Source organism: Cynoglossus semilaevis, chromosome 1 (assembly GCF_000523025.1).
Source record: "Cynoglossus semilaevis isolate Cse_v1.0 chromosome 1, Cse_v1.0, whole genome shotgun sequence".
NCBI classification, from domain to species: domain Eukaryota; kingdom Metazoa; phylum Chordata; class Actinopteri; order Pleuronectiformes; family Cynoglossidae; genus Cynoglossus; species Cynoglossus semilaevis.
This window is the reverse complement of record NC_024307.1, coordinates 4,070,854-4,087,155: the sequence shown is the minus strand read 5'-3', so window position 1 is coordinate 4,087,155 and position 16,302 is coordinate 4,070,854. Positions and strand designations below refer to the sequence as shown.

General features: G+C 44.0%; 1 protein-coding gene and 1 non-coding gene across 2 annotated transcripts; both read left to right on the top strand.

Annotated features, from left to right (window-relative positions):
• Positions 1-1,787: 1,787 nt before the first annotated feature.
• Positions 1,788-1,860, top strand: trnaf-gaa (transfer RNA phenylalanine (anticodon GAA)). The gene has a single exon. It is a non-coding gene; the product is annotated as a tRNA-Phe (tRNA).
• A 2,554-nt stretch (positions 1,861-4,414) lies between these two features.
• Positions 4,415-8,715, top strand: LOC103392060 (protein L-Myc-1b). The gene is made up of 3 exons (XM_074559991.1): positions 4,415-5,015; positions 6,328-6,776; positions 7,500-8,715. Exons 1-3 carry the CDS (start codon positions 4,487-4,489, stop codon positions 8,151-8,153), a joined length of 1,632 nt encoding a protein of 543 aa, XP_074416092.1. The 5' UTR covers positions 4,415-4,486; the 3' UTR covers positions 8,154-8,715.
• Positions 8,716-16,302: the final 7,587 nt, after the last annotated feature.

Below are 16,302 nucleotides of genomic sequence, written 5' to 3'. Positions count from 1 at the left end.
TGAGTTGGCAGAATATTAAGTACTCTACCACTAGGTGGCGGCAAATTTGAAAAGCTGAAATCTTCATATTTTTTATTACATTTACTTTTTGTGACATTTTTGTCTGAGTCAGGGATGACAAACTCCTGACCTGTGGGCCACTTTCAGCCCACAAAAACCCCCACATCTGGCCCATTACTGGATGCCAATAGAACATTTATTATTATTATTATTATTGTTGTTAATATTATTATTTTAGAATTTGATCTTGAAGCACATCCTAGCAACAAAGTGATTAAGTCGTTTCTGTAAGTTTGTCTTGCTAATGCTCTTTTTAAACCCACTCTTAACATCCAAACATCTTAGCAGTTAGCCCGCTAATTAGTTGACCCAAATCCAAATCCATTGTCCTCTGCCTTCACCCACACTTTTTGGTGTTGACGTTGCAGGTATCAAATATGTTAGTTTAAATAACGCAATCAAAGTTTGTCAACGAGAAACAAAGATTATACTTTTGTCTTATTTCCTTTTGTTCCCGTTCAATTAAACACAGTTTTTTTTAAAACACCCATTGACTTTTACAGTCGTGAAATTATGTGATGTCGTGTGTGTCGTCGTGGAGTCATTTGACCAAGGATTCAGTGGTGAATAGAACAGTTTAAAATGAATTAAAAGACAACTCTGACCCTTTAATTACATTATCCACATAGCAGAGATGAAGGACGCGTCGGTCCATCAGGAGCGTGTGTTTGACCTCAGGCCAGGCGCTGACAACAGATGCCTCTCACCAAGCGGTGTCATTGACGTGGCCTAAATATGAGCTGATAGGCCGCCGGTCTTTGTCTTCATCCACCAAGACGATTAATTAGGGTGCAGGCCGAAGCTGATCAATGTGTGACCAGCCGGAGGAGGAGGAGGAGGAGGAGGTTAAGGTCAGGGCGGTTTTATGAGTGTGACCTGGCGTTGTCTCGTCATGATTAAGGTCAGGGCGGTTTTATTAGTGTGACCTGGCGTTGTCTCGTCATGAGACGTCGGTGAACTCTGCCCTCCTGCTCCCCAGTGTACATAAAGAATTTGTTGAAGCGGGACATTACACAGCTATATAAATCTAATGTCTGCAGCGTCCAGACTGTTGGGTCCTGGTTCGTGTCACTCTGAGTGGACAGGGGTGGACGGGGGTGGACGGGGGTGGTCGTTCTCCCTCAGTGGCAGATCTGTCGTCGCTGTGGCCTCTAAACAAGACTGTAGGAACAAACACATTAGTGCTGGTTGTCACTGAAACTGCACCGAGAGAAGATTAGTCGCTGCAGCGCCACCTGTGGAGTCAATCTCTGTTGAATGCGAGTCGTTCACTCCACAGTCTGCAGCCTGTTGTTCAGCCACTGTATGTACTGTCGTTTGGAGAGGCTGAATATGGAAATGACTCTCATCGTCTGTGTTTCAAATTCAAATCACTGAAGAGAGATCGTATAGCTCAACGGTCCCCAACCCCCGGTGCAGGGACCGGTGCCTGTCCGTTGGTCATTTGGTACTAGGCCACAGTGGGACACCGTGAAAAATGTCCTTCAGTTTTACCTAATTTAATTTGTTCCAAAATAATTCAGTCATATCAAAGATAATCTGTCAATGTTTCAAAACAACAGGTCAGAGGTACCACCCCATGTGGCCTGAAGAACAATTACACTAATTTTGCAGAGAGTAAATATTTAGACAATGCTGGGTTTTTTTGTTCTTTCTGGGCAACGTCAATCATCAACCAGTTGATCTTTGTACTAAACCCATCCAACGATTACGTGACAGTACACGTGGCCGAAATAGCTCAGTTGGGAGAGCGTCAGACTGAAGATCTGAAGGTCCCTGGTTCAATCCCGGGTTTCGGCAGTGATACCTGGCATTTTATGGACGGCAGTGATTTATATGAGTTAGTTCGATGTAACGTAATCTGTGGTGGTTTTCTGAATTAGCAAAACCTCTGAATGCGTCTCAAGTCTTTAGTAACTGGTACAGAAACATGAGTACCAGCAACCGAACACCGGTGCATTTACGCCTTATTCCGTTCTCACCGGTCCATAACTGCCGTTTTTAGTTTTTTTTAGTTTCCTATACTTCATATACCTGATACTTTTTATCGTACCAGAAGTGGTTAGAAAAAAAAACACGTGATAACGATATTTGTTCCATTTATAATCGAATCATAAAAATATAAATATATACAGTATAAAAAATAAATAATATAAACTACTATAAACTACCTGTAAAAAAGCATATTCAAAATTTTGACACTAACAAATTTGGCTTTAAAACTCCACTTTTATTATTATTTTTTATTTTAAACACAAATCCCTAAGAAACACTGCTATTCTCAATGAACAAGAAAAAAAAACGTAAGTCAAGCAGTGCGGTTCCTCCAGCGTGGGATGAATTTACCAGTTGCTGCGCACTTCCCTGTAACAACGCTAGAGGGCGCGCCATCCACCAGCGGAACCACTGCATTAGACGGTTGTAAAAGGGGGCGGTTCAAATGAAGGATGTCTTACCCGGATCTACCGCTGCAGATCTTGCGGCAGGCTCCGCCCTGCGTTCTTATAACACCACATCTCACTGGCGCGAAAAACACACAGCGTGGTATTCTGTAACACGGCGTGGGTGGAACCCGCAGTGTGGAGAGAGAGAGACCCGGCGTTTTTTAGTCTTCACTCTCAGCTCCGCTACACTTCAAAACACCGAAAAGTTGCGTAACATCGTCCGTATCGTACTCGGTATTCACTGCTGGACTAACCGCCTCCAGGAGTCTTAAAGGACTTTGGCGTTCGTTTCCTCTCGAACGTCTCTCTCTTTTTTGGGGCGGGGGGAGATTAAACCGTAAACACCGGTGAGTAGCTGCGTTCGTGTGAATGTTGTGTGAAAGATACGACGGAGTGAAAAGCCCCTCAGTTGAACTCCCAACACTTTTTGCTCGGTATTTACCGCTTTCACGTCTGTGCGCCAGAACAAAGCGCAAGCGCTGTTTCAGGAAGCGCAGTCTGATTTGTTGATTTCTACCGTAAAACACTGTGTTTCATTTCTTAGTTCAGTTTTTTTTTAAAACAAAAAACAAAACATTGCTCGTCTTTCATAGCTACGGCAGGATAGACGGTATGATATGACCATATGTTACTGTTACTGCTTCCATAAAGAGAAGCCGAAAGAGACGATCAATAATTAATGTGGTGCCATTTGTAGAAAGCGGGCTGTTGGAGGATGTGCTCTCCTAATAGCCCTTGATGGATCCGGGAAATGTGATCACACATCTGCTGGGAGCTACTGAAATAAAGACTCTGACTAACCCGTGTGTCCCCCCCCCCTCACCCCCTCAGGTTGTACAGGACGTTCCTCACACCGTCTGATTCAGTCTGGGAGTAAAGTTCCACCAGGATATTATTTTCAATTGACTGGGACCATGGAGTTTGATTGTTATCAGCATTATTTCATGGACGATTTCGACACCGAGGAAGATTTCTACAAGTCCACAGCCCCCAGTGAGGACATATGGAAAAAGTTCGAACTGCTGCCCACCCCTCCCATGTCTCCCACCAGGACTCTGAGCGCCACTGCTGCGCATCTCTCCCCGGGGGACAAGCTCAGCTGGCTGACCAAGGTTCTAGGTCAGGACGAGGACTATGAGGGTCAGTTCATCCCAGACTCTGAGAAACTGTTCGGCAACCTGAGCTCCATCATCATCCAGGACTGCATGTGGAGTAGTTTCTCCGCCAGTAAGCAGCTGGAAAAGGTCAGCGGCAGAGTGGCAGCTGCGGCTCCGGTGACCCAGATCTCAGTGAGACCCGGCAAGGCGCACTGCGTCTCACCCTGTGCACAGATTTCCGCGTCAGTCGCAGACTGCGTCGACCCGGCGGCTGTTCTCACCATCCCGTCGAGCAGCTGCAGAAAGTCGGCGTCGTCTGGCTCCGAGTCCCGCTCTGATTCCTCTGGTAAGGACGCCAGTCATGCTGTAGATTGCCCCACCCTGCCCCTGCCGCGGGTTTCTTTTGCCCTCTAACAATGCATAATTGGGAGACGCCGGGCTGCAGTTTCATAACTGGTGCAGCGCTGTTATCGCACACTATGGCTTTTCTCTCTTTCTCTCTCCCCCCACCTCCCCCCACCCCCCCACAATGCACCACATGCTCTCTCTGTGCACACATGCACGCCCCCAATACTTTAGCTTGAATTTCCCCCCTTTCACTCCGTCTTCCACTGGTTCTGCATCACAATCACGGTGCGGTAGAGGGGCGGGGTGGCCGCGTCCCGGTGATTGATCACAGCTACACGCCGAGAGAACCCCCGTTCTCATCCCCTGAATTAGAGCGATAGTGAAACCCAGTGACAAAAGCTTGAATTCCTGCATGCTGTGGCATGAATGGTCTCTGCTGTTAACACCTCAGCGTTGCCCCCAGGACGTTCCTCACACCGTCTGATTCAGTCTGGGAGTAAAGTTCCACCAGGATATTATTTTCAATTGACTGGGACCATGGAGTTTGATTGTTATCAGCATTATTTCATGGACGATTTCGACACCGAGGAAGATTTCTACAAGTCCACAGCCCCCAGTGAGGACATATGGAAAAAGTTCGAACTGCTGCCCACCCCTCCCATGTCTCCCACCAGGACTCTGAGCGCCACTGCTGCGCATCTCTCCCCGGGGGACAAGCTCAGCTGGCTGACCAAGGTTCTAGGTCAGGACGAGGACTATGAGGGTCAGTTCATCCCAGACTCTGAGAAACTGTTCGGCAACCTGAGCTCCATCATCATCCAGGACTGCATGTGGAGTAGTTTCTCCGCCAGTAAGCAGCTGGAAAAGGTCAGCGGCAGAGTGGCAGCTGCGGCTCCGGTGACCCAGATCTCAGTGAGACCCGGCAAGGCGCACTGCGTCTCACCCTGTGCACAGATTTCCGCGTCAGTCGCAGACTGCGTCGACCCGGCGGCTGTTCTCACCATCCCGTCGAGCAGCTGCAGAAAGTCGGCGTCGTCTGGCTCCGAGTCCCGCTCTGATTCCTCTGGTAAGGACGCCAGTCATGCTGTAGATTGCCCCACCCTGCCCCTGCCGCGGGTTTCTTTTGCCCTCTAACAATGCATAATTGGGAGACGCCGGGCTGCAGTTTCATAACTGGTGCAGCGCTGTTATCGCACACTATGGCTTTTCTCTCTTTCTCTCTCCCCCCACCTCCCCCCACCCCCCCACAATGCACCACATGCTCTCTCTGTGCACACATGCACGCCCCCAATACTTTAGCTTGAATTTCCCCCCTTTCACTCCGTCTTCCACTGGTTCTGCATCACAATCACGGTGCGGTAGAGGGGCGGGGTGGCCGCGTCCCGGTGATTGATCACAGCTACACGCCGAGAGAACCCCCGTTCTCATCCCCTGAATTAGAGCGATAGTGAAACCCAGTGACAAAAGCTTGAATTCCTGCATGCTGTGGCATGAATGGTCTCTGCTGTTAACACCTCAGCGTTGCCCCCTGAGGAAGTCATTTGCATACTGCCTGAGGAATGTACTTCCTTATAGTCCGCCTGGTTAAACTGTGGTTAAACGCAGTACTCCTTCTAGTTGTACTCTTATATTTGTTGTAAGAAACGACCGGTCATTTATGGTTAATTTTGTGTTTTGAAACAGGATTTTTACGTTTCAAGCTGTAATTAACTCATTCATACAAGTAGTTTCTGCGATTTATACTGGAAATGTCCGATATGAACTTTTTGCCGACTGATTTATACTGGAAATGCCCGATATGAACTTTTTGCCGATATGCGATACACATATTATCCGAACACTTAATTTCCGATTCCGATATCAACCTATACCAATATATTGGCGCAGTGGTGGCCTGGTAGTTAAGGAAGTTAAGTGCTCACTAAGGTGCCATACCCCCCCTAGGGGACAGAAGTTTTTTCACCCACACCCGCCAAATCGAAATACTACTTAGTACCTGGTGATATTTAATATTTAGAAAACACTGTATTGAGCTGAACTATTTTTAGAGCACACATAATTTCGCGAAACCCAGACATTGCGTTATTAGGCTTTTTAATATCGGAGACAAAAAACAATAACGATTCTTACAGATATGACATAGCTATGCTAATATCAGTTAGTCGATATTATCATACCAAGCTAACTTTAACTACAGTGCTGTTGGAGGTGTACAGCTCCACCAGAGAGAGAAGCTTGTATTTATAAAACAGTTGGTCAGTAATTAGTCGTTGACCATCAGCCCCACAGGTCAGCGATGTAACTACATGTTCATGGCCCACTGGATGAGGGAACGGGTGTTGGGAATGTCGCTGAATAATTCTCCTTTGCAATGACAGATGATGACGATGACGATGAGGAAATCGACGTGGTCACGGTGGAGAGCAAGCAGAACCGGGTACGGCTAGTCAACGTCAGGAAACCAGTCACCATCACTGTCCGCGCTGACCCCTGCCCCAAACGCTTCCACATGTCCGTCCACCGGCAGCAGCACAACTACGCCGCCCGGTCCCCGGACAGTGAGCCAGAGCCTGAGGATGACGACGACGACGAGGAAGAAGAGGAAGAGGAGGAGGAGGATGATGATGAGGTGGAGTATGAGGAAGAGCCTCAGAGCAAACGTGTCTGCACGGCCACCAGTCAACGGCTGGGCTCCTCGCCTCAGGCCTCCCAGCCCTCCTCCCCTTTAACCAGCCCCCCCGACTCGGACACTGACGACACCGACAGGAGGCGCAACCACAACTTCCTAGAGAGGAAGCGCAGCAAACACCTGCTGTGGTTAAACGCAGTACTCCTTCTAGTTGTACTCTTATATTTGTTGTAAGAAACGACCGGTCATTTATGGTTAATTTTGTGTTTTGAAACAGGATTTTTACGTTTCAAGCTGTAAATAACTTATTCATACAAGTAGTTTCTGTCTAAGTAGCGATTTATACTGGAAATGTCCGATATGAACTTTTTGCCGATATGCGATACACATATTATCCGAACACTTAATTTCCGATTCCGATATCAACCTATACCAATATATTGGCGCAGTGGTGGCCTGGTAGTTAAGGAAGTTAAGTGCTCACTAAGGTGCCATACCCCCCCTAGGGGACAGAAGTTTTTTCACCCACACCCGCCAAATCGAAATACTACTTAGTACCTGGTGATATTTAATATTTAGAAAACACTGTATTGAGCTGAACTATTTTTAGAGCACACATAATTTCGCGAAACCCAGACATTGCGTTATTAGGCTTTTTAATATCGGAGACAAAAAACAATAACGATTCTTACAGATATGACATAGCTATGCTAATATCAGTTAGTCGATATTATCATACCAAGCTAACTTTAACTACAGTGCTGTTGGAGGTGTACAGCTCCACCAGAGAGAGAAGCTTGTATTTATAAAGCAGTTGGTCAGTAATTAGTCGTTGACCATCAGCCCCACAGGTCAGCGATGTAACTACATGTTCATGGCCCACTGGATGAGGGAACGGGTGTTGGGAATGTCGCTGAATAATTCTCCTTTGCAATGACAGATGATGACGATGACGATGAGGAAATCGACGTGGTCACGGTGGAGAGCAAGCAGAACCGGGTACGGCTAGTCAACGTCAGGAAACCAGTCACCATCACTGTCCGCGCTGACCCCTGCCCCAAACGCTTCCACATGTCCGTCCACCGGCAGCAGCACAACTACGCCGCCCGGTCCCCGGACAGTGAGCCAGAGCCTGAGGATGACGACGACGACGAGGAAGAAGAGGAAGAGGAGGAGGAGGATGATGATGAGGTGGAGTATGAGGAAGAGCCTCAGAGCAAACGTGTCTGCACGGCCACCAGTCAACGGCTGGGCTCCTCGCCTCAGGCCTCCCAGCCCTCCTCCCCTTTAACCAGCCCCCCCGACTCGGACACTGACGACACCGACAGGAGGCGCAACCACAACTTCCTAGAGAGGAAGCGGAGAAACGACCTGCGCTCTCGGTTCCTGGCCCTGCGGGACCAGATCCCCGGCCTGGAGTCGTCCAAAACTCCAAAGGTGGCCATCCTGACGCAGGCGACGGAGTACCTGACAGACCTCCACAGGAAGGAGAAGCAGCAGCTCCTGGAGAAGAAGCGCCTCAGGTCCAGACAGCAGCAACTCCTGCGCAGACTTTCAGAACTGAAACGTTCATGAGACTCACCAGCCTGCTGTCAAAGTCAGGGACCTGGTCTTTGGACAAACTTGTCACTTTTGAAAAGTCACAGTTCCCTTTTTGTTTTCATGAAGTATGACGCCTCCTGTACATAGTTGTGAAGTTGGTGGGATGGGGTTGTTCTACCACTGTGATGGTGGACATGTGCAGCCTTCAGGACGACTGCACGGGTGTATGTGTACATAGGAGTGAACAAGACGATTCCTGAGGGAGGGGCTAATGTACAAAGAGTTGTATATATTCCACTCTGCTGAAGAATCGTCACCTGGTAACGTTCTTTTGTATATTGATGCCGACAGGCAGACAGAGGCCTCTATTTTGTTAAGAAAACAGGAAAATGGAGAGAGGGTAAAAAAAAAAAAGAAAAAAAAAAAGAAAATAAAATGTCGCGCACTGCTGTACTTTACATTCACATGTCACTTTGTGATCGCAATGCATCATCATGACTTTGGTTGATTTCTTTTTTTTTTTGGGATTGTTTTGGTTTTGAAGCATGTCAATGTCCAAAGCTACATTAAATTTTTATACCACATTTGCAAATATTTTGGACCTCATTGTTTTTCCTCAGTATCACAGATCAACAAAACACTTACTATATGTATGCGTATATGCATATAAATATATATGTGTATGTATAGCTTTAATAATGATGGTTACCTTAAAATACAGTTTTGAACAGAAGCTTAAACCTCTATATTTTTGTAATTATAATATAATTGAAAAGAAGTCAAATTAAGGAGTCCACTGCTGTGATGTGGAGTGTGTTCTAAAACAGACTCTCTAGAGTTACTGCATATGTCATAGCATTATTTCTTTTATCAAACCAATAAAAAAAAAAAGTAAAAAGGTTCCAGCACCTAATTATCAGCCTTTAATCAGTAACGTATTTGTTAGACCTGTATTTGACACATGCAGCTGTTCATCTACACCAGTGGTCATTTTTATGTTTATAAGCTCAAAGAATTTGATTAAAAACTGAATTGACTCAGAATGAATAAAAAAAATATAGGATATATTTATTTAAAAAAAGTTTCCATACTGAATTTGAATTTTTCAAAATTTAGAAAACAGGAAACTTAAATTTAAAACAAATGCAACAGATCAACTCTGTATTGTTATAAACAACAATATAATAGAATTGGTAATATAAATACAGTAGTTTAAGAAATCTGAACTGAAAAAAAAAAACCCTGAAGTATCTGATGATCAGCAGGACAGTTATATCTGAACTGAGGAGTGTAATTTATCCAGAAATTCAATCAACCAATGGGAGTCAAGATCAAATAAGACCAACATAGCACAGTGCTATTCCAAGCACCATTTTAAGAACAATGACCAATATTAGACAGCAGGCTGTCATACAAAGCCAGTAGGTTTTTTTTCTTCTTTTTTTCACAAACACAGGAAATGTAAGACAAAGACACAGAGAGACAGAAAATGTCCTAGTTTTATAGTGACACTGTGAGGTAACTTTAATGAAGTATTGGATCAGTCTCCAGCTGCTCCTCGCTGATGGTGTATATTGTGTGGTGCAGATCCCAGATCAGCTGTTAGCACGGCTGGGTAATAAAGAAACAAGGTGACTGCTTAATGTTCCGTGGCCTTTGGTAGCGTGCCGTGTGCGACGTCGCGGCCGTCGGCGTCGGCATCGCTCTTTCCCCTCAGTTTGTCCTTCAGATCTGCCCTTGGATAGAGAGGCAGAGTGAGATGGTGTTAGAGATCCTCCCCTCTGCAGGGGCCGCTGACATCACACACACACACATACTGTACATGTACTGTCCATACAGCCAGTGTCTACAGTGAACATTTGGACACAGAGGTTCTCCGGTTCATACAGGTGGACATTGAACTCTGTCTCACATATAACATTAGAACTCTTTGCCTAAAGCTTGGGGGTCAGACCCTCTTATCATTAGAGCGGGGGTAAACATACGGCCTGCGGGTCACAACTAGCCCACAGGGGAGGGTTTAATCTTGCAAACATACGGCCTGCGGGCCAAAACTAGCCCACAGGGGAGGGTTTAATCTGGCCCACTTGATGAATTTCAAAAGTGAAAAAAAATGCACAAATCATTCATGTTGGTGTTTTTTTGACAAATTATATTTCATTAAATATTTGATCATAAATAAAAGACTTGTTTGCAGGAAAACAAAGAAGAGAAAACATACTGTTATAAGTTTAATAATTATAATATACATATATATAATGGGTCTAGTTAACCATATACATATATATACAGTATATATGTGTGTGTGTATATGTATGCATATATGAAGGTGCAGTTCAACCCATTTCTTCTTTTTGAAAGACCACTCCTACCCCCCACTGTCCAAATACTGTGTGACTGAACATCTTTAAATAGTATTAAACAGTAGTAGATGGAAATAAATATTACTTTTTACTACTCTAAAGGACAATGCTTGAGAAGTACCCGTCCTGCTTTAGTGTAGTACTATGAGTCGTTTTCCCTCAGCAGTAAAACACTAGTTTAATTTTGGACCAGCTTCCATCCCTGAATACAGCTGATAATGAAACATTAAGTCCAGGCTGAAGAGCTGGATCGTGTTCTGATGCTGCCGTCCTGGCAGTGACCTCTAGGGCCAGTCTCTACATGTCTGCGTGACTCACTTTTAAGGCTGCATCCATTTGTTTATGGCGTTCAAAGAGACCATTTGGTTCAGATACGGCCTGACAGATGAGCCGGACACACCCCAAACTGCAACCGTCTCACACCTCTCCAGCCTTTGTTACACAGCACGGGATCAGTTGGCGTTCCACCTGTCTACGGTCGCTCTCCTGATCCTGTTTTCTGCCCTGAGGAAACAGTTTTCTACAACAAAGAGACTGTGGTTCTCCAGCAACTTCTAAGATGATAAGAATTCTGCGTTTCTGCCGTGACACTTTTCCCTCCTTTTGTCCTTTCATTCAGAGAACGAAACAACAGAATCACAGGGACAGCGTTGTTAGTTTAGGGAGATGTGGTTCTCCCCCCCCCGACCCTCCCCCACGCGAATTGAAATACTATTGAGAACCTGATAACGTATATTTTTTTATCTATATAAACCACTGTATGAGTTGCTGCCACCTAGTGACTGGAGGTTTATCATTCAAGCATTACAGCAGTGGTGGACACTGATGTCCATTGGTGAGTGATGGTTACTGTGTCCCCCCTGGGGGGCCCGCCCCACTATTTGAGAAATACTGGTTTACTCAGATGTGGTTTAAATCCTCACACTTTGAGCAAAGATTTTTGATACTTAGTAACATGATTCTGTGTTCATGCTCTTTGAACTAAGTGACTTAAATCAACATTAAAAAAAAAACCTCCAAAAGCATTTAAAATATTTTGAACATGTTTTATAAATTATATATATACTTTATACTTTATATAAATATATACTTTATAAATGAACAAACACCATGATGTGTGTAAAAACACACAAAGACTGCTGCTTCTGTTTTTTGTCCTGTCAGGAAACAATGAGGTAAGAGGATCTCTTTGTTTTGCGTGATGCTCTGTTCACCTCCTGACAGTTTACCTGCCAGACTAGATTTTCTGCTCTCAAGTTCACCCAACGCTCACACACAGAGCGCCTGAGTTTATGTTGGTCCTCCCAAAAGAACAATTTGTACTTTTGTCCCCAATCAGATGGAATTTACACATGTATTCACAAATATATACATATATGCTGCTATAAATATATATATATATATATATATATAAACATAAATATTTAAATATTATCAATTAGATCAGGGATGTCAAACATACGGCCCGTGTGCCAAAACTGACCCGCTGGGTTGTTCAAACTGGCCCGCTTGATGAATTTTGAAAATAAAAAAACACACAAACGCTTCATGTTCAGGATGAATATAATTTCATTAAATATCAATAAATAATAATATATAGCTAATAAACTTCTTGCATGAAAAAAAAAGAGAAAAAACAAGGATTTATTTTAGTTTATAATTTATTATGGTCTGATTGTACTGGTCCGGCCCACTTGACATTTTGGTTCAAGGCTGTGTGTGACCTGTTTGATGAGATCATTGATGATATAATGATTATATTTGATAAAATAAGATCACCATTGTGAGACTAAGGGTTATATTAGCTGCAAACTGAATCTTTTTTTCCAGTAATGGACATTTTATGACGTCATGTTCTGACTGTTCACAATTCCTAGCTGTCCTTCAACCTGAAGTCAAAAAAAGAATAAGATAACAGAATGAGGAACTACTACCTTCTGCCTTCTTCTAAGACCAGAAAGAATTCCTCTTTTCTGCCTTTATTTTTCTCTCTTGTTTTGTGTGCTGCTCTGCTCTGCCTTCTGTCCCAGTAAACCCTACACTCGCCCCACGTGGGTGAAAGCAGTGACACCGACTGTGTAACCGTATCGGCATCTGTGTATTAGCTACGAGACAGAGACACATCTACATATTCCTCAGAGAAACAGCAGCATGTGACAGAGGTGACTGACGTGTGTGCGATCGAGGTGGTTGATTACCTTGTCTGATTTGAACATTCACGTTTGTCACACTGAACCGCCCCGAGTCATGTGGACAAAGGATTCACTGTTGCTTATTAATATAATATATCTTTCTTTCTTTCATTCTTTCTTTCTTTCTTTCTGTTTTTGTCTTGAAAGAACTCAAAGAATAGTATATGTTTTAAATGAGAGAAATAAATCTAGCTAGCAGCTAGGTTGATGTTGAAATAATGAAAATGATTGAAAAACATTCACATTTGTAATTAAAAAAATAAAACAAAACATGTATATATTCAGACATTTGATCCTTGTTAAAAATATTTCAATATATATATATTTAATAAGAACAATTATTTTAAATTGATTGTAAATAAAAAATAATCCTGAAAAAAAAAAAGTTTGTGACGTTCCTAAACAATGATGACCCTTGAACTTGCGATTTGATTGGCTGGTTTACACGCGCGATTGTTTGCGTTAGCAATGCTAAGCGGTGAGCATAATGGAACGCGTTTTGGTTCCAAAAACTCCCCAAAAAAACAATGATATTGGACGACGACGGCAGCGTTTCATGAAGACTCTTACAGGATAAAGCAATGATACGAACGGAGAGGAGAAAAGCAGTGGAGAGGGAGGAAGGAGACGACAGAAAAAGGGGTAAGACTCGGCGAGGAGTGACTCGAGCTATGACCCTGTTATGAACAACAGGGAGGATTTATACGTTTGTTTTCTCGTCTTTGTCACTTTGACACTTTTACTTTGTCATTATTGTCACTATTAAGAGGAACAAAGTTCATGTTGTGACTGATTAGAGACACCTCCATACCACAAACTAGGACTTGTGTCCATTCCCATACAGTAAGTTGTGTTTTATGTGATGTTTCTACTACTTGAATCTTTTGTCTTTATTCAGTATTGAATATTAAAAACGTGGACGAGCAGAGTTACGACAACGTCACTCCATCTTTAAATATGAGCCGTGCTACAGTCGTGTCTGTTGTAAACCCACGTATGTTCTGTCTGTGGTGTCAGTAGTTGTTGTTCTTTCATAATAAATACAAGGAGCTACATGTCATTTACACATCTCGTTAACCTTGGACATCGCTTCTCAAAGTGTGGGGCCAGGTCCCACTGTTTGGTCGTGACAAAGGTTCAAGTCATGATGTCACAACCGCGCTTTTATTTTATCTTCCTGAACTTTGTGTAATTTGATGTTAATTGGTTTTGACTCATTAGAAAATGACGTTACTTGGCGTTAGTTTTATAAACTTGAAATTGGAGATGTCTGATAATATCGTCTGACTGATATTAACACCCTGATATTAGCATAGTTGTGTAATATCGGTGAGAGTCGTTATTGGTTTCTTCTTCTGATATTGAAAAGCTGATAAGGCAATGCCTGGGTTTTGCTAAATATGCTGGAATCGCTTGTGGGGCCCTGAGACGTTTGACCTCAGGTTTGGGGGCAAACGGCTGCATATATTGGTATTGGTTTTCTACGGACTAAATGTGATTGGAGTTGCTAAACAACACCCATTGAGATCGTCCTGTCGTCCACTTTAGCTATTATTTTTATAATCAAACCACATCTGCACTTTGTTCTTGTTTATTTTGAACGTGTGTCCGTATTATGTAAAATACGGAACCTACTACTCTTCCGCTCTGTTTCTCTTCCCTTTTTGGCCATATATTCATTATGAATGAGCGGAACCCAGTTAAGTAAGTGTGTTGGGTTTTTTTGTTTGTTTTTTTCCACATACCTGCCTCAACCTGTAATCGCTTGCTAGGAAAGACAAAAAGCAGCTGAGCACGTCTCACCACAGACACTACCTGTCCTACCTGCCGCTCTAGCATTTCTGGCTGATGCACAATCGTGAAGGTTAAACAAGTTCAAAACTGCACTCAAAGACAAGTCAACTTTGCACTACTGGGCTTTACGTTGAGCAACTGGCCCAAGTGCATCCAGTTCCTGGACGGAGGGAGGGGAACAAAACTTTCACAACTGTTGAACTCCCACCTTTTTAAAAGGGAAAATAATGTGCGCAGCCTTATTGAGCAACATTCTCACCATGTTAACTCTTTGTGAAACAAACAGGATTAGAGTGTGTGTGTGTGTGTGTGCGTGTGTGTTTATGTAATATGTTTTCATAAAGGCACAGGAGGAGCCAGAGCATTAACATGCCCCACCGGTTTGTGATTCTTTGAGCATGGTTTGAACGGTCTGCTGATCTCTGACCTACTTGTCTGGGAATATAGGCCATACAATACAGGCGGGAAAGAGAAGGGCTTATCTAAAGGTGACCCTTTGACCTCTGCTGTGAGAACGCGCTGCGGCTGAAAACAGATACATGCTCAGTGGTTCCGGTTGAAAGAGGTGCATATTTGGGCAGTTGCTCAGATATGACTGTGGTCAGCAGAAGAGAGGAGAAGTGGTCATCCCGATCTTACTCAACTCCCGCTAATACCACCCTTCCTTTTTTTTAGTTTGTCGATTTGTTGACGATCAAATGCAGTGATGGGGAAACATCACTCTGATAATCACATCTGCTTGTGAGGACCAACACAGGCGGTAACTTCCCTGGTCCCAGTCCCCCCCACCTCTCTGCCTACTGACCCACATTCCAGCCTGTTTCTGTCACTGGAGCTCAGCCCTAGCTACTGTCCACCTAATCAAACTACGGCTGTGGCCAGAGGGGGGAAATAAAAACAGTTCTTCACTGCCTGTCTCTGCAGAACGCCCCCTACTATAAATACTGTTGCCCTCCCCTCAGGTACAAGACTGTACCATTTGCAGATCTGGGTCAGGCCTGTGTTTTGCTCGCCCTCCCTGTTCGGAGGCTGGTGTTACATAACAGTGATGATTCAACTGGAACAGTCTGTGTACGTTCCTCTTTTCCTGGATACATCTGGCCCCAGCTGACTTCTGTCAACACAGTGTTACGCACTCATCCTTAATCCAACAGAGGGGCTACACACGGTACAGGATGAATGAGTTGTTTAGTGTTTTTTTTCCTCTTTACTACAAGTGTTTTCTCCAGCCGCTCCGATCAACACCTGTCGGCTTCGCTGTGGCGTAGTAGTATTTTGGGAGGGGTGAACACAGGGCCAGGCGGCCGTGTCGTGTCAGCAGAGCAGGCCTTTCAACTTGCCTGTTTAGTCTGGAGCTAATCCTAATCCCGTTAGTGGAAACACCACAGCCATCTGGGCTGAGACACACCAGGACTTTGATTATAATGAACCTATCAAAAAGTCTTCAAACAGCCACGCCAAACGCTTTGACCTGAGCTGACTGAATAGGGATGTGATGATCATGAATTACTCAATTCGGTGTTTCTGTAATCTCTATTTTAAAGGTATAATATTTGATGGTTCACATCTCCCACCAGAGCCTGCGTTGACAATAGGACTGTCTCCGAAATTACATGTATAAGGGATGTGTATTGGCAAGAATCTGGCAATACCATACATATCACGATACAGGGGAAACGATGCAATATATATTGCGACACTTTAGGCACAATTTTTAGTAAACACACACTGCTGTTCATCTGAACATCAGGTTACTAACATTGGAACAGAGGGATCTACATTTGGAATCACTAGAGAAGAAATAAGCGGGAAAAAATGAACCAACAGCAGGAA

What these genes read in the sequence shown, in the direction of transcription:
- LOC103392060 (XM_074559991.1), top strand. Translation starts at nt 4,487, where the DNA reads ATGGAGTTTGATTGTTATCAGCATTATTTCATGGACGATTTCGACACC. An exon ending in GTCCCGCTCTGATTCCTCTG is followed by an intron (nt 5,016 to 6,327) that starts GTAAGGACGCCA and finishes TTGCAATGACAG; the next exon opens with ATGATGACGATGACGATGAG. An exon ending in ACCTGCTGTGGTTAAACGCA is followed by an intron (nt 6,777 to 7,499) that starts GTACTCCTTCTA and finishes GTCGCTGAATAA; the next exon opens with TTCTCCTTTGCAATGACAGA.